A 24,589-nucleotide genomic window follows, 5' to 3' on the forward strand; every position below is an offset into this window, starting at 1 on the left:
CTTTGACGAATTTCACAAGAACTAAGAAATCATCAGTTTTTGGGAGGGTTGTAAATATATTATAATTAGTGCTGCATATAAATTTATTATACATTAGAATAAATTATTTAGAGGTTATGTAAACTGTAAACTAACATTAGAATGAGCAAGAGCGTAACTACTGTGACAGTGGTGTGAACTAGTGTTGTGCTCCTGGCGCGCGGCACGGAACCGTGCCGCCAACTGTGACGTCACTATACGGAGCTATTTCTGACCGGAAACCAGTTTTAACATCATTGATGATCCAAAGGAGTCATATGGGTAAGTTATCGCTCACTTTAATTTTTAGCCATTTCTATTGTCAATTATATTTTTTTCAGCAGTGAATGTGTTAAAAATAATAGCATTGTAAACCAGTCAGAAAACTGTCCCTTTTAATAACTTGTAATAACTATAATTTATAAACTAACTGTTAAGTTTGATATCCTGAAGATAATAAAAACTACAGTAGGACCTTGATATATCGAACCTCAAGAGGATTTACAAAACTTCGATATATCAAGAATTTCGATATAATGAGGTTCGATATATCAAGTCTGTTTGGGGCAGACTTCGATATATAGAGGTTTACAACTGTTGTTGTATTATTCATTATATCAAGGTTAACTCTGACAGACTTCGATATATAGAGGTCCACACCCACTACAATAATACAGTACAATTAAGAATCGTACATTACTTTATCGGGAAATGTGAATAAGAAATTATAACAAGTACACCATACATCAATTTAAATTTATTTATTTTTTAACTAAACGTACAGAGTAATATTATTACATAAATATGAATATGAAATACTGTAACGTCTTAAAAAGTTATGTTGTACAGTATAAATACACAAGTTTGAAATACGGTTCTCCTGTACTGTATTTTAAATGTTTAAAATGCTACTGTAATGTAGGCTTACGTACATGTTATAAAGAGTTTGCAAAACTTATTTACTGTTAAAAAAAATCTGAAATTGCAGTTTGTCTACCTGTGAAAGTCACTTTGTCCAACGCGTCGTCTAAAATGGATAAAGACTGGATTATTTTGTCATCCATAGACGTCTTCTTTTGGAGGAAACTTCGCAACGTGTTGATGGCACACCGGGCATCGCGAAGGGTGGGGTCAGGCGTTTCGACTTCGTTGTCGTCATCATCCTCGCCGTCCTCGACTACACTGTCTTCTACACTCGTGTCCTTGGAAACGGATGCAATAATGTCTGCATCGCTTAATTGGCCGCAAGTAGCAAGCTCGTCATCGACGGCCACAAAGTCTTCGAAAGTGGGCCTGAGTCACTTGTCTCCACAGTACAGGACTAGCAAGTTCACCGTTATCCGTTTCAACAATTGAACAGTCTTCTACAACACTTTCCTCTTCTTCGTCAACTTGCTGTTTAAAGCCACTTTTCTTGAAGCAGTTCTTTATAGTATTTTCGGTAACATTGTTCCACGCCTTAGAAGCCATCCACATTGCATCAAGTATGCTTATTTTTGTAGGGTTCTTGTCCTCGAGGTCACGAAGGAAGAAGCGTACAACTTCCTTCCGGTAATGAACTTTAAAGTTCTTAATTATTCCTTGATCCAATGGCTGTAGCTTGGATGTGGTGTTTGGAGGTAAGAACTCGATTTTTACGTTTTTCATTTTTTTGATGTCACCGTGAGCAGTAGCGTTGTCAATAAACAAGAGTATTTTTTTCTTCTTTTTCTTCATTTGTCTGTCCAAGTCCGTTAGCCATTTCTCAAAAACCCCTGAGTTCATCCATGACTTTTTGTTTGATGTGTAGTCCATTGGAAAACTTTGAACCCCTTGAAACACCTTGGATTTTTAGATTTTCCTATCATCAATGGTTTAAGCTTCACGGTGCCAATTTGATTTGTTCCAAGCAGCAATGTAACTCTTTGTTTACTATTCTTACCTCCGTGGCAAGTGTCACCTTTAAAAGTTAAAGTTTTGTCAGGAAGACACTGGTAAAAAAGACCTGTTTCGTCGGCATTAAAAATATCGTCAGGTTTGTTCCCTTGACAAGATCAGGCAGTTTTTGCGACCATTCTGTGCAAACATTGTCATCGACACTCGCACTTTCGCCAGTCACCTTTTTGAAAATCACTTCATTTCTTTTTTTAAAGTTTTGGAGCCAACCGTTGCTTGCTCGAAAGTCAGGTTTATTTAATTGCGCAGCAAACTGTGCTGCTTTTTCTTTTAAAATTGGGCCACTTACAGGAAGGTTTTTATCACGGCACTGTTTTAACCACTGATAAACACTTTCATCTACGTCCTTCAATTCGGGTCCTTTTATTCTCTTGCACGAAGTTCCTTGGCGTTCATATTTTTCTCTATTTTTCAATATGGTCGAGAGAGTATTCGCTGGTATACCAAACTCCTTTGCAATGTCACTTTTTTTCTTATTCCCGGCGTCCACAGTCTCTATAAGTTTAACTTTATCTTGATAAGATAAAGTTTTCCGTTTTGCCATCGCACTTTTAAACAAAACAGTGTCACAGTTGAAAATCTGCCACGCACAATAATTCACTAAGATAACCTCAACTTGCACTAATCGCGGTAACGTCCAAATTAAACTGAGGGTGGAGTGGTGATCCACCACTGACGTCTACAGAAAACAAAGGAGTGTCGGTGGTGGGGGTTTCAAGTCTCGACATGAAAAATACGGTACCTACTCTACTTTGATGGTTGTTCGTTTGCACAACACGACAATACAGTACTAAAGTTCGTTTCGTTGATAAACTGAAACTTCGATATGTTGAGGTAATTATAAGAAAACTTCGATATATAGAGGTAAAAAATAGGCAAAATTATTGGCGAAAATTCGATATATTGAGGTTATTTACTTGAAATCTTCGATATGTAGAGGTAAAATTAGCATTGATGTAAATGGGACATTCAAGGGGAATGACAAAACTTCGATTTATCGAGGAATTCGATATATTGAGGTTCGATATATCAAGGTCCTACTGTATTATGTTGATGGGTTAACTTCTGACTTAATCTCTCTGTGGTTGACAAAGTGCTTAGTGGGCATAAAATATTCCATATATTTGTGTTAATTTTAATGTATCTGTGTTGAGAAGAAAGAGAATAACATTCCAATGAGGTAAAGGTAAGCCTGTTCTTCCTATTTTATCAAAACTCATGTTAAAATCGGATTTTTGTCTTTTTCAATAATTAAAATCTGAAATTTAACCTTCTTTCCTACCCTCTTTTTTGTTCTTTTAAACCTGTCCTCCTTTACTATAATATATCAGTGAATTATATGATTAATAAATATGTACAGCAAAAATGAAGTAATTATAAGTATGGAGTTCCCTTTTCACAACGTTCTTCCTGCTAACGAGTATTCTTACACAAAACATCAGCTTATAAGTGAATTATATAAACACTAGTCTAAGTAGATTTTACTATTGTTATTTTATGCAGATTTTGAAAATCAGCACCCACAAATTGTACAACACGCTCAAGTAATGTTAAATAATGGGAATTCAAACAATAAAAAATTAAATCTTACCTGAATATTAACAATTTTGCCAAACTTGACAAAATGGTTGTGCAAATGTGCAATGTTATTCAACCCTTGAGGAATTTTCTTGAGCTGTAGAGAGCAGTTACCTCGGCGATTCCCAAGTCTTGAGTAGTCAAACCTTTGTTTGAGTGGTGGTATCGTTTCCTATGCATATACAGTGACATTAATTGGAGTTTTTAGATATTGCAACAATTATTTAATAAATAGAGCCATATTATGGCCAAAGGTTCTCTCTTTACTCAATAGACAATGTATATTGCCGTTTCTATATCACAATGAGTTCTGGAAAATCTAGGTTGGAACAATGTTCAGGTTCTCACCCAATGCTGTTCGGATTATTATGGTATAAATTATATTTTTACATAAGATAAAAATCAAATATTTATCAAAACAACATTTTTGACATATGGTTTAACCCATTGCGGATCACTGACGAGCTGGGCTCGTCACGCAGCGGCCGGGCCTAACGGCACGATGACGAGCTCAGGTCGCAAAAGCGATCTGCTTTTAAGTTTCCCTCCAAATAGTTCTTTTAATGTCTGATAGATCGGGCGATCGTCTCGCTTGTCAACTTAGAGTGTTTAACTACGGTCTACGTTTAGAGTTTTCAAAAGTTTTATAAATATCCTACAGATCGCAGTTGTATGTCGAAGTTGTAAAATCATTCATATGAGTTTACTCTCAGCTTTTTAGCGCTTCTGATTGGATGTTTTCCTCAGTTGTTATTATAATACTTTTGAGATTAGTGACACAACGAAAAGACGCAGGCGTACATGTTAGAGGGTTTAGTCTAGACAATGGCCCGGATGTTGCAATCGCTTCGCCCGAGCCGCTTTATTTAGACTATGATTTAGACATCATCCCTGCTACCCTGGAACCTTGCTCGCGTGTTATCGTTCCTACATCACGGATACCCCAGCAGGCCCATGTTCCATCTGAACGAATACCTTCACAGTAGAATTTTCTAGTATACAATAGCGAGCGATACGATATGGCGCACCATTGCTGTTCATGCGGCCGCTGACCGTAAATTAATTCGTGCCCGCTGGTGCCCGCACGCCAAAAGCTGTACCACACACAACAAACCTACGCCTAAGGATCACATATATTTAGCTCATTTTCAATAAGTATCATTTATAAGTTTTCTCATGTTATAATATTGTAAAATGTAGTGTGTTCTTTATTTTATACTTGGAAAATTGAAATTTTTTGTAGTTTCATTGCTTTTATTTAATTTGTATATATAAATTTTTAACATATTCTTTATATTTTCTCTAAATAAAAATTACTATATGCTTGTTTTTTGTAAAATATTACAATATTTGTGTTCAACTATATTGTTAATATTATATATGAACACATAGAATGTCAAAATAAATTTTTTCAGTGAAATTATGATTTTACCATTTTTTGGCTGTAAATTAACAATAAAGAGTGAAAAAAAATATTTTGTTGTTTTTCTTACCTCTTATGTTATAAGAATTATTAAAACAAAATTGGTTTTGGTATGTGGGAATTTTTTTATTTTTAAGGTGTATGGCTCTTAGGAGTAGTTTTGGTTATTTATTTATGGCTCGCTAAGGGTTAAAACATTAAAACGTTATCTGAATTAAAAAATATAGACTTATACCTCCAATTTCTTCAAAACCAGGTTATCCATTTGCCTATATCATATTATTGTTAAAAATTAAAATACAATATTGTATAACTTTTGATTGAGTTTTTTAGAGAGATGCATTTACATTAAATATCTATTGGTCTGTTGATAGATTCAGGGGGACACTGTCTCTTCATTGGGTTTCCAACTGGTGCATAAAAAGGAACATCTGTTAAATTGGTCTGTTAATCATGAACCTAAATTGCTTGAGTGCATTTTGTAAAAAATTTAGTTTTTTTTATAAAAACCGTTTTTAGAGAGTTGTGGCTGCATTAATTAAGAATTTAAATCCAATAATTTATCTGCTATCTATATTAAAATTTGAATCACAATAAAAAATTTTAAATTCATATATTTGTAGTAGTCTTTGGGAGAGGCAATGGCGAGCGACGTTGACTTTGGTTTCTAGTAAGAGGTAGCGCAAGTTCAAATCCTGTCTGAGACAATTACACTTTTTATTAATACCATCTACTGTCTATTGTATTGACTCTTCTTGACGACCAAAAGATCAAAGTCTATGCAAGATTGGGCAACTGAAAAATGCCTCGAGGAACAAATGCAGCAGCAGATCAGAAATGGCAAATTTATTTTATCAACAGCACTTTGTCCGAGCAGCAATCCATGAGGTCACTGTGGAGCAGGGTTAAGGACCTACATATTAGAAAATCAAATGTCATCACTCCTGTTCCCTTTGATCTTAATATAATTGATGATTATTTTGTATATATTCCAGTATATCAATCTGCAGCTAATGATTATGTATGTCAGTTGAGGGTTACTCCTCGGGAAGTGTGGGCAGTGGATTCTCATTTGCACCTGCGAGTGTGGCCGACGTACAGGATGCTTTTTCGAGTCTAATTTGCAACGCAGTCGGGGTTGATAATAGCATACCCGTACGCTTTCTGAATGATACATGGCCAATCACACTCCCCAATATAGTAGGAATTTTGTGGGAGTGCCTATGGCTGATTACTCTAAGACACCACTTTGGATCTGAGTTAGAGATAGCGCAGGTTCAAATCCTGCCTGTGACCATAGGCACTTTTTATAGACCTTCCCCTTTCCCTTATTCTGTTTCATAACAGCCCCGCAGAGGCTAGTAGCCCATGAAAACAGGCAGAATAGGGTTTAAAAGAGAAACAGCCTCTCCTTAGAAAAATAAATAAATAAATGAAAGTAATTGTTACCAGATAAAATTTAAATCTACTTTTGGATTGAAATAGAGATAATAATAATGCAATTAAAATTTAATTACTTTTGGAAAAGGCTCATCCTCAGAAGAACTAACGATTTAAAAGTACTCACAGCATCATTTGAAAATTCAGGGGGACACTGTCTCTTCATTGGGTTTCCAACTGGTGCATAAAAAGGAACATCTTCTCCTTCCATGACTGGTACACTTATGAGTTCTCGTTGATGGTGAGGAGCAAACCCTGGTGGAGACCTTATTACTCCTCCACCTCGCAGCATGCCTCGGCCTGAAACATGACACATTATATTATAAGGTGTGTACATAATAAATTTTGTTTGGTTTGTGGGTATTTTGTGTGATATAATACCTCCTCAATTGATAACAGAACGAACCAATAAAATTCAATAAATACTGAGCACTGTGAACTATGAAAAGGGTAATGGAAATTTTACATCACAAATTGAACTTTCATATTACGACCAAAAACTCAAAATAACCACTAAACAATGTTTCTCTTGGGTGAACATATATAATCTCAATTAAAAAAAAATTATTGGAAAAGCTTAATACAATAAAAGCTTTAGAAAGATGGTTGATAATCTTATATTGAATTTTACATTTTCTGCATTTTACAAGAATTTTAATTTGAAAAGTTTGTTTGTTGTATGGCCTTTTTTATTTATTAGTAAACGATAAGTTTAACTAACTTGCTTGTATCATTTTTAAAATCATTTTATCTTTTTGGACATACCATTACCAAGAGGTTAGAGGGCAACATACCAAAATGTTTGCAACAATGCATTTTCTCTTACCTTCCATATTTATAGCTTCAATAACAGGTTTTTATGACAATAAATTGTTTTCTATACACAGTTTGCAATTGTGCAATATCTCACTCAATATTACATAAAATAACTAATATATTATCTGTCACAGAGGATACTAATGCACATAGCGCATAAACTATAAAATAATGAGCCCTAACTAATATCCAAATTAAAGTGTAAATTACATAAGAGTTTGACATATGGTGGAGAATGTAAGTTTCAAGAATAAAATACATCTAACGCTTCAAATCCCCAAAACTCCCAGCCCCAAACTGTGGGTTGTAGGTGGCTGCTTGTTGTATGTAATACGATTTGAATCACTGGGTTTGTTTCATAAATGAAATGGAGATAAATATTACAGAAGAAGATATACATAATCAAGGTGAATAAAAAACATTTTACTTATCCCAAAATTTAAATTCATGAGGATCAAATTATGAAAGTACAGCTGAAAACATCAACAATATTTAGACTAGAACATAATTTGTCGTACCGTTCTAGCTTAAAACTGCTTATGCGTTTTGGTGCAGATATACCATTATTAGAGTATAAAACATAGTACACACATACATCAGCATTAGTTTAGTCAAAATTGTTATTAAATTACAACACATAAGACACACAACACAAACACAATACAAATAAACAAATGGCAGAAGGTCTACACAGTTCACACATTACATCACCACTGTTGTTATGAACTTCAACACTGTATAAAATATTTCACTTATATAACCCTCTATTTGGATTTAATATAGTCAGAATCCACAAATCTTAACCTCCTATAATTTTGGTACAAGAAGTGTAGTCAGTGAATTCATTATTAAGGTTTGAATTGAGGTAATTTATTCATTTAATCATTAATTGCTTAAATAATTTTGGGTGGAAGTAATGTATCTCTATCTCTCACACTCATTTTTAACGTTACTATTCACACAACAAACAATTAAATTTAAATCAAAAGTGTGTTTAAGAAATTTACTAACACTTTAACACACTATTTAATTACAGCCGGGCACCCCTTTACCTGGTCCATGTAGCTAGCCTTATGTTGTGTTTATGGCATTGAATACTTATAGCTACGCTAAACTATCTGTATATACTATGCTTACAAATATTCTTTCCTTTATAAAACATAAAGTATACTTTTAAAAAATGCTCAAAATACTCTGAAAACATTTCACAACATAATTTATTGGAAATTATTTGCTATCAGGGTGTCTAGTAGATTGGTTTCAGAAAATTCCCTAACTTTTCCATACCAAAAAATAATTTTCCATATCATATTAACGATAAAATAAACTTTTTTACGTTACTTTATTTATAAATAATGTTAGTGTAAAAAGATGGTCACAAATACTGATCCATATACAATTGTAAATTTAAAAAGCTAGTAAAAAGCTAACATTTACATGGACACAGTTTCAAGTAGTTGAGTTAGTTAAAATAATGATAGGACTGAATGTGCAGCATATTAGGGTGTTTGGAATTTACAACCCGAATCCAGAAAGTTCCAGAAAGTCTACAAAACTTGTCGCATCTTCTGAATACTCGAATGTAATATACAAATTTGACAATTATAAGACAGGGTATGTACTGCTAAGGAGTGACTTTTGGTGAATTTCAATGACCTTTGAAGCAAAAAATCGGGGACCTTTTTGACAACCATAACAAAAGTAATGTACAAAAAGCAACACCTTTACAAAACAAAATATTTTATGACATATTTTTCTAATTAACCTGGGAAATATATATATAGATTGAGAAACTCTTTTTGCAACAATAAATTTACCTTACTGTGTGTTTAGTGTTCAGCAGCTCAAATAATTTGTTGAATAATTAAAATAACACTAAGTATTAAAATAACATAGTATTTTAATACTTAGAAAAAATCAAGACAATTTGACTGGAAAATCAAGACAAATACAAACTGAAAGCAAAATATTATTGACAAAAGGATTATAGTTTGTTAATCTATTGACGCCTTTTTATACATAAATTATGGCAACATGTTTCAGCGATTGGTATACTGGCAAACAGCTGCATTTCGTGAATATACACAGCAGACTCGCAGTGATGCTTGGCATATATGCAGAAATGCAAGCGAAATATTTACTAAACTAGGGTAATTTGTTAATTACGATATCTATCTATGGATTTTTATACACAAAGACTTTTATAAATACGTTTTAGTGATTGGTAACTCGCATAATACCGATCAGCCGTCATCCGGGAATATATGCAGCAGACTCACGGCAATCTATGAACGTAAAACTAAAAAATACTAACTGCAAGCAAAATATTATTTTGACAACTCAAACAATTTGTTAATAAGATTATCTATTTACGATTTTTTAAACACAAAATACCTGTGGTCGTTAATTTGTACACTGCTGATCAGCTGATAATTAATGATGTACCGAATCTCTGCAGGTTTGAGTGTCGAATCCCATCAATAGATTATGGAACCCAAATCTTTGTTGCAGATTTTGTAGACTCAAGATTTGGCTTCGACACATCTTGAGTTATTCATAACGCCATAACATTTACAAAGTTATAATTTGTGATATTTTTTGGCAATTTCCGTGAACCTTTATTATAATTTGTGACTTCTGGGACTTCCACGACCGGTAAACATCCTGCAAGAATAATCGGACAATTTTTCCGGTTTATGATGAAATTCCTTGACTCTCTCCATATTGTGAAAATTCCTTGACTATTCCCAGTTTTTACAATTTTTCCGGTTCAATTATAGTAAAGAAAGAAAAAGACTTCTTCAATTCTTTAATATTTTGAGTTTAAATTCTTTTAGTCAAAAAGGACACAATTTATTTATAGTGTATACAAAGTATCTTATAAGTACACTCATAAACACCATTGTGAACAAGTAAATTAAATACTGTATAACCAAATAAATATACACCTGTACACAACAAAATCTGATTCAAGTTTACGGATTCACGATCACAGACAGGATTTGAATCTGCGCCATCTCTCTAGTGCGATGCCATAGACAACTCGGCCACCAGCTTTCCTTAAATTTAGCAACTAGTGTTATTATTAGTATGTAAATGTCCCAATCTACAATGTTCACACCGATAAATAGCATTACCTGATGTGCGGAAGGGATGCTTTGACCACATTCTCGGTTCCATACTTGGTGCATCTGGATTATACTCCGCTAAAATGCAAATTCCATTAAATAAGTAAAAATATGTCTTTGATACATTTTTAAGACCACACACCATGCACACTTTTAAAATTAACTCAAAGTAAAAAAAAAAACAAAAAAATAAACCATGTTGCACATATACATTCTATTTTCACCTTAAATACAGGACATAACTCTTAGGATTACGCAGTTGGTGTCATGACTATTATTTAAATTTTTGGGTTCACACACATTGAACACAGGTAAAATTCTAATAATTAAAGTTAAGTGTAAACTGTTTTGGAACTCAAACTCATAGTTACAAAACAGCACACATACTCAGTGTGGTATAGTCATATATCATACTGGTAATTACGATAACAATAATTTGCTTATACAAATAATAGTGTAATGTCTCAGTAATCATCCAGTATAATATTTTGGATATATAAAGTGTTCACAGGAAAAAGATGAGTACACTTTTGGATTTTTTCCAGTTTTTATAATACAATAATGTTCAAAGTAAAGCGTTTTTCTACATAATCTTTACATCTGATTTGGCCACGTGCATATATATATATATATGCACGTGGCCAAATCAGATGTAAAGATTATGTAGAAAAACGCTTTCAACATAAATATATATTTATTTTATATATATAAAGGTTTAGAGCATCAATTCATAACATAGTGTATCATGTCAGGTTAATTCATAAGTAACTGAAGATTTTGATAGACTTTATATACTGAAATGCACATTTAAATGTTGACTAGTCAGTGAATTGGTTGCAACTAAAAATCACCCTTGACTTTTGTAGCATTGAGATACATTCCATGGCTACTGGGAAAATTATACAGTGAATGAGCCAGGGTTATTGTCAAGAAGAGTTTATACTTCCTGATTCAACTTATGGAGGTAATTAAACAATGTATCACCAAATTTTAAAGCCTTCCTTCTGGAGCAAATGATATGACATTATCCTATTTTATTTCTCAAATATTTACTCATGAGTCAAATTTCAGTATTCTAAATATTTCAGGTGTTACGTCGATAACTCATGAAGTACAATGATCTTCAAGTATGGGAACAAACCTAAAATGTTTTATGACAACCTTCAAAAACTATTGCCCGGAGAAACAAAATACATCTAAAGAAAAATTGAAAGAGAAAGCTTTATTGGTAATTAAAGCCAACAAAAAACTTAAGAAATAATCAAGCAACACAATAAAAGACTTGTAAACCCTAAAATCTAACTCAGTATATCTTAAGATAAATAAAACATCTGTTAAATGACTATTCCACTTTTATCACTATAAAATGTTTTTCATTTCTTGCTGGAAACTATTACTACAATATCTTACATAGAACAAGCTCTATACAGGTTTTAAAATATAACAGTATAATTAAAAAGTTTGAAGACAGAGGAATGGGGGCTTTGTCTCCCCTTAGGATGATTTTGCCCTTGATATTCTTAAAAGCAGTGACCTTGGAGAAACAGTGATATCAATGGTATTATGTTAGCTTCCAAATCTGCAGTGGGATGAGTTATTATAGCAATGGGATAGTTCTTTCTTTTAAATCATTCATTAAGTTAAGATCTAAGTTTTGAATATTGTACATTACTGGCAATTTAACTTTTTCTATAAACATTTTCATTTACACATTTTTAAATTGTGTTTAATTTTGTACATTTAATTACAAAAACTAAAAATTTTCAGTACATTGGTTTAGTTTTAAAGTTTCAAATACAATGGACAACTGTTGTATCGTACATTTTGAAAATTTCATGAGAAACAGTGACAGCACAATATTAAACGTTTTCATAATTAATTACAAAATATCTTCATAATTAATTAAAATTACCTTCATAACGTATATCATGATATCAGTGTGCATTTGCTACAAATAAATTAGCAAGAACAAATACGTTCTTCATATTACGATTTCATATCCGATTTAATGATATCTAGCATACCCGATTGCCACATTAGGCAGTATATGACATGTTTTACTGTACTTTTATTTTGTGTATGTTCTGGGATTATTGTAAACTTTAAATTTCTATGTTGGTCTCTTATGAAATATATCAACATTGGTACACTAAGCCATAATGTTAACATTGCAGCTACTTACAGAGGTTATGTGGTAGTCTCATTAGTTGTGGCCTGTGATGCATTGCCATGGGACCAAGAGTGGGCTGTAACAGACAAAACAAATTAGTTCGTGGTGAACACAGCATTTAGACGGGCATGGAGAAGAAATTAAGCATAATATTCGGCCGACTGCGGGTGATATAGATTCACGTGACTGACCATGGTCGTCGCCTGTCAGTCTGTGTAACCATTTGCACTATTGTATTTTCGTATCGATTCAATTGAATCTAGTAATGGTAGATCATTTTCACAGTTAATGTGTTCAGCAAAAGTTTGTGATGGAAGGACGAATCTAAACGACATGTCTCGCCATTGACTTCTGAGATGGGCAGTGTCTTGAGAGGTGGCAGTGACAGTATTGTACGGGCAGTATTGTATGATGAACCAGGATGAACCTTGACCTTCACTGTGTTCCACCCAATTGTTGTGATACGTAGACTACACACTGTAAATAGGCGTTAAAAAAAAATAGTTCTTATACATCCACATATAACAAGAACTACCTGAAGTTAATATTTGAATAATAAAAACGTGTTTTACTGTGATTGGTGGTTTATTAATTATGTTTACATTATTTCTCTGATATAAATCCAATAATCCGGCATATTTTGTAATTTGGCATGCCTCAAGTCCTGATCATGCCAGATTAAAAGAAGTTTACTGTACTTTGATCTTTTATGATCACATGTGACATAACATGGCACTTCGCCTTCATGGGAATAAAGGTAGGTCCCTGAGATGATGGTGTCTACTCCACCTGATCCAGGATTCTTTAGATACCAAATGAGAAATCATTAGAGAAAGCCAAAGAAGTGACCCCCTAGCTCCCAATCTCAAAGTCACTGTCTCAGGGCATGACTACCAAATATCTATGAAGCAAAATAATGTCTATGACTATTAATCATTTTACCTTACACCATAGTTCACACAATAAACCCACAGCCACTTACTTGCCTCTCACCTCATACACTCTCAACTTCAAGAAAACATTAACAATGTCTCACACAATCATACATCATAATTTTGTACTTATAACATTACACAAGAAACTTAAGACTGTAATGTTCAGACATGTTAAGACTTTATGTAACTACATGCACAATAAATCAGTATATAAAATATATCATTCAACTCTTTTTAAAAGAAGTCCACTAATGAAATGGCGTTTATATAATAAACTTCCAGAAATATATAAAATGCTAAATTACACACAATTTTGTGTGAAACTTAAAAGATTTTTTAATTGAAAAATGTTAAAATAGAATAATAAAATATTTAAATGATAATTTTTAAAATTATAACTAAGCTAACTTGGTTAATAACTATTCTAGTGTTGGGCAATGTTACTTTTAATTAGAGTATTTGAGTATATTATTTATACTTTGACAATGCAACACAAACATGGAAATTTTGTGCTGTCAGTATTTAGACCTGGCAAATGATATTCTATGATATTTAGAATAGATAACTCTAAAACTGTGGTACATTTATTTCAGCATATTCAAGGCATTTTCCTCACTTCTGAAAATTAAAGCATAATTTCAAAACTTCCCAATTTTTAAGGCTTAACTTTTATAAGTAAAATATAAGGATTTTTATTATGGCATTCCACTCAGGTTGCTTGAGAGGTAACTAGGCAAGCTACCGCCTCAACAAATTATTATTGAAGACATTGAATTAAACCATATACTTGTGGATACCAAAATATTATACAAAAAAACTTTTAAAAAAATTGACAGCCCAGGAAATGGGGAAATGGCAATGTATTACATGCAGTGTGATAATAGAACACATATCAGATCAAGAAAGAAGTATAACTATTCCAATAGATAGTTAAAAAATCTTTAATAATGCCTTAAGCTAAATACTACATTTTGGGTATTTCCCTTATTTAAAAGAAATCAATTTGATTGGAACCGTGCTGAACTATTCCTTGTATTTTCATATAATACTTTAAGCTCAACAAAGCTACTTGATACACTAAAAACTGTAGTTTAATTTCAGAATTCTTTCAGTCACGACTAGGTTGTGACCAGAGGTGTGTTAAATGGATCTATTCTGGGACCAATTCTTCTCATAATATACTGTATGTAAGTGACCTTGCAAACTACATTATTGGCTATTGCAAATCATTAATGAATGCAGTCAACATTGTGTTCCTCATCCAGAATATCAGATACTTGGAAGACTGGAGATATGAGGGCTATTCAGAAAGTAAGGAATGTTTCCGCCTGACGCCACCAGATGCACACCAATTGTGTACATATTGGTGAGCTCATGCTCGGCACCTCCGTCAACGTCCACCTGTAACAGCAGGAACATCTCCACGCAGCCCGTTATTTTTATATTCAAATTTGAAATGAGTGCTACAATCAAAATTTCTGCTAGTTGTGAAGTGCAATCTGTGAATAGTTTTTTGTTGGTAAAAATTAAAAACCAATAGAAATATATTGGGAACTTTGTGAAGTGTTCGGAACAACGTAATAATTGAGAGTTCTGTCAGGAAGTGGTGCATTCAGTTTTAAAATGGAGAATGAACGTTCATGATCAAGAGAAGAATGGATGTCCGAGCATAGTGACTGACGATCTAGTCGCCAAAGTTGACGAAAAGATTCATGAAAACCACTGTTTCATAATAACTGAGCTTTCCCTATGTTTCCCACAAGTCTCATGGACTTCGTTGTTTGGAATTCTTTCACAGAGGCTAGGCTACCACAAATTTTGTGCAAGATGGGTGCCATAAATGCTTACAGATCACCATGAAGAACAACGAATGGGGACAGCTTTGACGTTTTTGGAGGTTTACAACAGTCATGGTGATGCAATACTGGATTGAATCGTAACAAGAGACGAAGATCATGGCAACAGCGTTTTGAGACAGGCAAGGTGCTCTTCTAATTGATTTTCTCAAGCGTAATGCAACAATAAACTCTGAGCGGTACTGCAAAACATTGCTAACCTTAGGTGAGCTTTCCAAAACAAGTGCCAAGGAAAATTGTCATAAATAAATTTTGGTTTTGCGTGAGAATGGCAGACCTCACACTGCGAATCGTATGCAAGAACTCAAACTTGTTCAACTGGGAAGTTTCCTCGTACCCCATACAGTCTTGGTCTTGCTCCAAGTGATTTTCATTTGTTCCAAAAAATGAAGACCTGGCTAACAACACAGTGTTTTGACAACAATAAGGAGCACCAGGTACGTGCCACTGAGTGGCTGCTCAGATCACAGGTGGCAGACTTCTATGACACAGGATTTTCAAAGCTTGTTTACTGTTATGATAAGTGCCTAAATTTGTATGGTGATTATATAGAAAAGTAGTATTTTAGTCCCTCTTTCACATAATAATATATTTTTATTGTAGGTACTTGGTTTTATTTAAATTCTAAAACGTTCCTTACTTTCTGAATAGCTGTCATACAATGGTATATTACAGTCAAATGGCCTAACAGTATTATAGTGTAAATAAGCTGGTTCTAAATAAACACAAAGGTCAGAAAATTTGCATTGGAAGAAGAATAAATGAGGTAGATGAAATAGTTGAACTGACTAGAGTGTACCAGGCTAAAATATCTTGGAGCACTGACAGATGATCAACTATCCTGGAACCCTCATGTAGACCAGCTTTACAAAAAACTAAGCTCTTCTCTATATATCTTGAGAACGCTTAAGTAGGTGATAGTCCCAACACAGTTAAAATAGCTTACCATGCTTTGTTTGAAACTCATTTGATATATAGTCTCACTGCTTGGAGAAGCTTCTCTAAAAGAAACCCAAATAGAGTTTTGATACTCACGTAAAAGGCAATTCACACTATCTCTGACCTAGGCTCTCTGGACTCTTGCAGGGACCATTTTGATATCAACACCCTAACTGTTATTGAACTTTTCATCCAGGAGATAGTCACTGTTGTAAATAAACAAAATCTGACAAGAGGACCAGACATCCACAGTTATCACACAAGGAGAAACAACAAATTATGCCCCTATCCACTGCCTAACTATATTTGAGAAGCAACCATCAAACATCGATGCTGAATACTGGACCATCCTTCACAATGAAACCAAAGCTTATTGCTCTCTCCAGCAATTGAGGCAGACCATCTACCAATGGTTACTACCGGCCATACTACAGCCTGGAGAAGTTTGAACATGGCCACTATGAATTTTTAATTTTGACAATTTAAATTAATTGTATGGAAATGACTTATTTCCAACATTGTATTACCATATGACTAGATGAAAAATATTTAGGTAAAAGCTGACTCATCACTTCAATGAATATGTGAATAAAAATGTATGACTAAACTATAAATTAGAAGAAGTAACTAAGACCAGTGGCATAACTAGGACTTTGCTTTGGAGGAGAATGAACCTGATTGAAGAGCGCACCATGCCAGAGGGCATGGAATAGGAGGGTAGTCTGAAGTTCCCGACCTAACAAAGATACAAAACATTTTTCCTGACAATTTTTTTCATTTTTCAACAGTCTTCTTTTAACTCAACACACTTCTCCTAGTGATGCTGCCTTCTCTGTAACAATCCAAATAGTATTCTGCATTTTTCTCTGCAAAATAATTGTCCACAAAGGTGATTGCTTTTACATTTGATGAAAATCTTTGCCCTTCAAGTGCAATTTTTAGATGAGGAAACAAAAAGGAAGTCGCTTGGGGCTAAATCTGGTGAGTAAGGCTGATAGTAAAGCAGTTCAAACCATAACTTGTGGATTTTCACCATGGCAACCGCTGAGGGGTGAGACAGTGTATTGCCTTGGTGAAACAGGATCTTCTTTTTCTGCAAATGTAACCGTTTTTTCCGCAAGCTCTGCCTTCTGCTTGTCAAGTAATGATGCATAGTATGTTCTTGTAATAGTTTTTACTTTTTGAAGATAATTGATTTAAATAACTATGACTATACCAAAAATAGTCGCCATAACTTTCACAGCCGAAGTTTTTTTTTTTTTTGGAGCTGGTTCTACCTTTGCAGTTCACTGTTTAGACTCTATATTTGTTTCAGACGCATAATGGTGTATCCAAGTTTCATCTACAGTCATAAATTGGCACCCAACCTAAGATTTATTTCACCTAAACTGCACCAAAAGAGCGCTGGAAATGTTCATTAGAACACATTTTTGGTCTAATGTGAGCAAAGGCAGCACCCAACACGTGGACAGCTTTCTCATGCCTAAATGTTGATTTAATATGTGACAAACACGTTCTTTTGACATGTTCATAACTTCTGCTCTCTCTCACTTAAATTTGTCGGTCTTCTAACACAATGTGGTGAATTTTCGTCGACAGTTGCAGTGTTTGGACATCACAAATGGTCATTGTCTCCCAAGCTCTTGCGACCACGTTTAAATTCAGCGGGCCAACATTTCACTTTAGTAAATGATTGTACAGAGTCCCCTTACACAGAATCCAACTCATCTTTGATTTGTGAAGGTGTATTGCCTTTCAAAAACAAATATTTATTGACAGCTCGATATTCAATTTTGTCCATTTTCACAAAAATACCCACATCAACTCACTCAAACTACTGTTTCATAAAATGTGCATGTCAAAATGGCTGAAAATTTAGTGAATAACTGTCAACAGATGAACAACGAAATTCAGTAGCTTTTATTTACAAGTGCTGTCATCTTCATGTTGAGGTCAAAAACTTTTCAGACCACCCTCATAAATAAATCTTTCTAATTTAGAGGATGTTCTATGCTGCTCATTCCTCCTAACTACACCACTAAGGCAGTGACACTACATAAAATATTATATATTTTAAAAACTATATATACATACTGGCTGCAGCATAGGCATGTTGATACTAGCAGCTGGCGGTTCCAAAGATGGTGGGGGTAGTCCCTGTACATTTGGGCCTGAGAACGATAATACTTGTCCCACATCTTCCAATACTACTGGGTCCTTTCCATGGTCATACGGACACATCTCACCTCTCATACAGAACCCTTTCTCTGAAATCATAATAAACCTTTAAACATATTTGAAGTCATTAGCATAAAATGCAAAGAATGCAATTAGGTTGTATTTTACATTGACACAAAAATAGTTCAGTAAAACGAATTCATGTTAAAGAAATCTGGATAAAATGTTCACTCAAACTAGAAATATTTGAAAATACAAATCTTCTCAAGGCTCCACTTTGGTCCTATTTCGTTTTAATTTTATTTTTTTTAAATTTTAAATTACTACATAAGACATACATTAATGACTGATATGTTCTAATAATACATGGATTCTCTTTGGAAATCAAAGAATTAGAAGTATGAAACCAAATTTTCATTTCATCGTAGATTTCATATCACAATTTTTAATGTAATAATTTAAAATTAACTTTTTTAAACAGCATCTTCTCATTTTATTAATTGTTCATAGTTTGTTTATTCACCTTACAGGTATACACTTGCACTTGACAACTCTTAAAAGTATATTGTTTTAATGTAGAACTCACAATTATTGTTTTGTTTATTTTATTATTGTTTATATAAAAGGCCTCACAACTTGTAAAAGTGGTTGTAATAATTTTTGTATAAAACATCTTGTAAAATGTACATTCTTTTAATTAACTAATTTATTTGTTTTTAACAATAAAACCTATTTGAAGGGAGGATTAAAACTTATTCCATCATTGTATAGAACATAGAGACTTATCCTGTCTTTAATTCCAACGTTGGAATTAAATAAAGATACATATTTCTATTGATGTTTTGGTATTATTTAAGTACAGTATGTTAACAAATATTATCTGCATGATTAAACCACCTCAGATTGGAAATGGATTATTCATTAATAACGAATTAATTAATCACTGTGCACTGGTATATCATAACTTATAGATTACTATGCAAATGCTGTATTAATAAAAAAGTTTGAGATGAATTAAACTGTTTGGTTCACTTCATATTAAAACGTTATATTGATACCAGATCTGTTTTCTGGTAGCCTAGTAGGTTTTTGAGACTAGTGAAGACTTGTTGATTTGGTTTCCATGGGAAACAACCCAAATGTTTTTATCATATGTATGAATGAATGTAGTATGAATATTTTAGAAGCCCATAAGGTTTCATTATTACCATCTAAAATTAATTACTCTTCATGGGGTTATTATTTGATGTAGTCCAGTGATTAATGGAATTAGAGGATCATAATTTCAAACAAACCAATGTTTAGTTGGTTTCTGGATCAATTAAGTTTGGTTTTATCATATTAATAATTAATTAACATGCTGGAATATAATCCCATTTATTTTTGGATTGATATTCTAGCGTATTTTTAATTATATAAGTTAAAATTAACATGTTAATTATTATTTAACCAACATGAGAATTTTCAATGTACTGTTCTGTATCAAATGAGAAATAAAATTTAATTTATTGATTAAGATTGCAACCACAGCAATTTTCGGAATTTGGCATTTTTGGATGACAACATTAGCATCTTGGTATCTCGTTTATATATATTTTCAAGATCTTGACATCTATTACTCTTTTCCTCACTTTGTTTTTAAAATAATTACAAAATTCCCTTAGATAAACAATTAAACTTTTGAATACATTAGACATGTTATTAAAATACAAACATATTTATTCGTATGCTTTAAAAAATATATACAGTAATTAGCTCATGCACAATCTCCTGTGTAGTGTAAATTTTACTTTAGGATTTTTTTAAAGAAGATTTTCTATTGAAAGAAACTTGCAAATAATTCAAAAATTAAACATAGTGAATTGCTTCCACAAAATCTCTTGTCCATGAAGTGGGTGTTAACAATGTAGGCTTGGATTCTTTTGTTTGATAGGAGGCCCGTAAGATGTACCGAGGACAACAGATTTCTATACTTTTTCCATACTGATCAAAAACAACATACAGCACTTAACTAATCGTGAATACAAATTTTGTCTTTTGTCTATATTTTGAGATTTTTTACTTCAACCTTGCAGGTTAAGAACATAATTTTAACATATACTATTTATGTTTTTAGACACCAGTTATAAAAATCCCTAGTAATTTTTTAACAACTATTAAATAGTTAGCTATACTTTTACTGCAGCTCTTATGTTCAATTTAGGAAGAAACTTATTATTTCAACTTTTTCTGTTAACTATTTTGCCATAATTAATTTGATACATTTGTAAAAACATTAAAATCTGGTGCATTACTAGTATATTCTGGCTATGTTCTAGATAGCAATGAAATGAACTATTGATAAATTAAATAATTCAAAAACTATGTTAATCACTCAAATCTGATCTGGATTAAACAATAGTCTCACCATCAAAATCGCGGCACCTCCGTATCTTGGAGAGGGGCTCCTTGACACTAACAACACTCTGAATGTTGTGGGTGGAGGCAGAGAGGCGCAGGTCGTCTCCATGGTTGCTATCCTGTGTAGGTGTCCCCCCTCCAGACAGCGGCAGGGACTTGCGGGGTGAGTCTAGAATAGCGAGACAAATGTTGATTTCTGTACCATATTTTATTGACGCTTGGAAAATGGGGAACATTCGGTGGTATTCCATTTTTGAATATAAAATTACCAGAAACTCTGAAATGATATATCAAGATCTGTGTAGAAAACATAATTTAGTTGGATGCAGTCTGCACTTAGCAATTTGGTACACATTTTCTTTTTTGGGAGAGGGAATGAAAAATATTTAATTTAATTTTAATATAAATTTTTATAAATAAAACTAGGACAACAAGATAACTTGATTAAATACTATTTGTAGCTTTTTGTATAAAAGGTTTTAAGTATAAAATCCTATACAGGGCTAATTTTGTGTAATCCCATTTATATTGAATATTATGCAAATTGGACCATTAAAAGCAACTAATTTTAGTGAAAATGTATGGATTCAAAAGAATACCCATATATATTTTACCTAGTAACTGTAACTTTTTACCAAAATGTTCATTAACATTTTATGCAAAAGTTACACTATAAGATTTTTTAAACTTTTATTGTTAATTTGGTATTTATTTACAATACCGTGACCATGAAAAATGGACTTTTTTTCATGGGTTGGGCATTTATAGCCAAGTGTTATTATCACAGGTGCATATAAACTGGGGGGAAAGTATATCATTGTATTATATTGATGCCTTTCGGGCATTATTGCATTAAAGATTGAAAATAACCGACAAAATTTTGTCGAACAACACTTGGAGGGTTAAGGATCAGGGGCATCACGTGATCTGGGATTCGACTTTTGCAAGCTCGAGTTAATTTTTTTTCTAAAAGAGCAAGCAGTGCGCAGCACTGCGCAGCGGGCAGGCATCGTTGACAGGATTAACGTCATCATTTCAGTAAAATTGCCAGAGGTACTGTCAAAAACAGAGTTTTCAGAGGATTTAAAAAAATCGTAACTCCTTTGATTTTCGTTGCCGACGAATTTTTTCTTCACTATTGTTTTCAGGAAAAATTGTAGTTTTCAGGAAAAAAAAATGAACATACCTTTCCATGGTCACGATTTTGTAAATTGATACCGTTAATTTTTATATCTTTAAAAACCGTCAGGACTGTATTTAAAAACAAATTGCATGTTTTGCATGTAATAAATGTTTTATCTTACTAAATTTATTTGCAGTAGCTGAAGAATTAAAAAGATAAAATAACCACATGCTGCTTTTTGTACACTACATGGAATTCTTAGTTTTCAATGCAAAAGTAACCCTCATCAAAGGTATTCTGTCAACTTGACAACATATACATCTCCTAGATGTTACAGAGAATATTGCCATGCAATACAGAGGAAAATAACTAAAATACGATGATATAAACCAGATAAATTGTCTCTAATACAAAAGATAAGTTTATTGTTCTCTGGCTTTCACTCCCAAAATAACTGGCCTTCAATGGGTTAATTATTTAAATTATGATTTAACATGAACATTGTAAACTAAATTTACGCTAAAACTTTTTTTTAACAGGTAAGTGAACTCGAGACTAAACAATTTTAAAAAGAAATATACAAGTCGAGGCATACCACCTGTCCATGATGTATAGTGGCTGAACGTCTTTCGACCCCAAAGAATCTGAGAAAATAACTTTGAACACCCAAAATTACCACCCAAAAATGGTGCTTTTGGGAGGGGTAGAGATCATTTTTGAAAGATTTTCAAATGGAAAATGGAATTGAAGAATTTTAAACATAGGTTAACGCATACTTTATTTTAAAAGTTCACTGACCATTTTGATAAAGTCTGTAATGTAATTGTAATTCCCTTCTTGTAAACAGTGTGGTCCAAAATGTCAAAGTTGTACAGTTTCAAAGTTTTTTATTATACACCAATGATACACCAAATTAAATTTTGTTTCATAGCTTATTTTAATTTCAAAGTGTATTATGCTGTTAGTAATTTTTTCATGTTTGACACTGTGTGGCGTGACGACCACACGTAATTTAATTTTAAAAGTTCTCGGGTTCTAATGCGGACACGGTGATGGAATCTAGCCCAGGTTGCTGTAATAAAAATTCTCTCCTCGGTTGGCCAAATAAAACAATTTAGTTTATTGCGAAAACAATTTGAATTTTATTGCATAATTTAGAATCAGTTGAACAATTACAAATTTAGAACGGGAGAGAGAGCGAGAGAGCGATTTCACGCGAGCTTGACGCGTTCAAAACCCTGGCACGACTGCGACTCAGAACAACGAACTCCAGGGAGCAGCGTTGTTCCAGACGCTACCTCAGCAAATTCCTGCCTGTTTACCACCCAGTAACTGCGCAGCTGCTCTGGGTATGGAAAATTACCAGGCTTACTGCTGACAGACTTGGACTTACAATTCATTGTGCTGAATTAAAATATATATCTTCTCCACCTGCACTGCTTAACCTAATAAGTCTGGCTGCATATATTCATTACTCGTTACTACAATTAAATGTTATGCTGAATAAAAATAAAATATATTACTGATGATTTAATATTTTAAATTGGCTGATTAAGACCGCATACGATGTTACCGGTCTGGTCTTAGAACTATATGCTGGGGTCGTCACAACTGTGTGTAGTGCTGGTTCCATTCTTTCTTTTCATGGATCAGTTCTCAAATAACTACCTTGTTTATTTTCTCTGTTGTGTGTTGCGTTTATTCAGGGTGGCCACTCATAACCTCTTTTCAAATTCCCGGTTTTTTACAGGTTTTCCCTGTTGGAAGATTTCTGATTCTCTAGTCTATTTTCTAGCTAAACAAAAACTGTAATACTATTTTAACCCTTATGTTGAGTACAACAGTGACGGTTTATCGTAACTAGTTGTATTTGCAGGAAATGCGGTGCTTTACCAAATTTCGTCGCTAGCAAAATGTGAGAAATTCGGTGAGTATTTATCGGTATCACCTTTTTTAAGCTCCTTAGATTTATCTCTGTGTCTTTCGATGTGTCGACATAACATCATGTATACCTCATAACTTTGTTTTCTGTGATGTTTGGAAATTACAGGTATCCAATACGTAAAAAACAAAGATAACAAATAAATACCATCACAGCGCCACGTGGGACAGACTACAGTCTAGCATTGCGGGTCAGAGGTTTGCGGTGGACGAACTTTCGTACGTGACAATGATTTTGACGTGACAACACAAAGTACGACGTACAGATAAAATAAAAATTTGGGATCGCCTGTTTTCCACTGAGCAGCTAACGTAGAACCAACAGACACGATGGCCCTGACAAATATAGGCATAGAAACGAATATCAATTTAAATATTATTTATAAATCATGGTATTTTGTTACTATATGTTTCTAAATAGATTTTATACATAAAGGTCTAAAAAAAAACCCCTTTCACCAACAGGTAATTTGCGTACTACCGATCGTTTTTGTCCATGAACAGACAGACGGAGCAGGCTCTCGACGATGCGTCAAAATAAATTTTTTTTAAACCAATTATAGCTCAAATATTATTTGTTAAACTACAGTAGTTTGTTAATTTGGTTATACAATCTACATTTTTAATATGGAATGCACAAAAACGTTTTAGCAATCGGTAATTTGCTTACTGCCAATCAGTAGTCGTCCATGAATAGAATTATTTGTGA

At 33.3% G+C, this 24,589-nt stretch overlaps 1 protein-coding gene across 3 annotated transcripts in view; it reads right to left on the reverse strand.

Moving 5' to 3' along the window:
* LOC124369323 (RNA-binding protein 26) overlaps positions 1-24,589 on the reverse strand; it is a 126,344-nt gene that overhangs the window by 55,164 nt on the left and 46,591 nt on the right. For all 3 annotated transcript variants that reach the window (XM_046827274.1, XM_046827275.1, XM_046827273.1), the window contains exons 8-13: positions 20,824-20,985; positions 18,333-18,505; positions 12,521-12,584; positions 10,348-10,416; positions 6,522-6,694; positions 3,545-3,703 (exon numbers count right to left, since the gene is read on the reverse strand). In XM_046827274.1, the coding sequence (XP_046683230.1) occupies positions 3,545-3,703; positions 6,522-6,694; positions 10,348-10,416; positions 12,521-12,584; positions 18,333-18,505; positions 20,824-20,985 (800 nt within the window). The remainder of the gene's footprint in view (positions 1-3,544; positions 3,704-6,521; positions 6,695-10,347; positions 10,417-12,520; positions 12,585-18,332; positions 18,506-20,823; positions 20,986-24,589) is intronic.

Source organism: Homalodisca vitripennis, chromosome X, assembly GCF_021130785.1.
Source record: "Homalodisca vitripennis isolate AUS2020 chromosome X, UT_GWSS_2.1, whole genome shotgun sequence".
In the NCBI taxonomy this organism is placed as follows: domain Eukaryota; kingdom Metazoa; phylum Arthropoda; class Insecta; order Hemiptera; family Cicadellidae; genus Homalodisca; species Homalodisca vitripennis.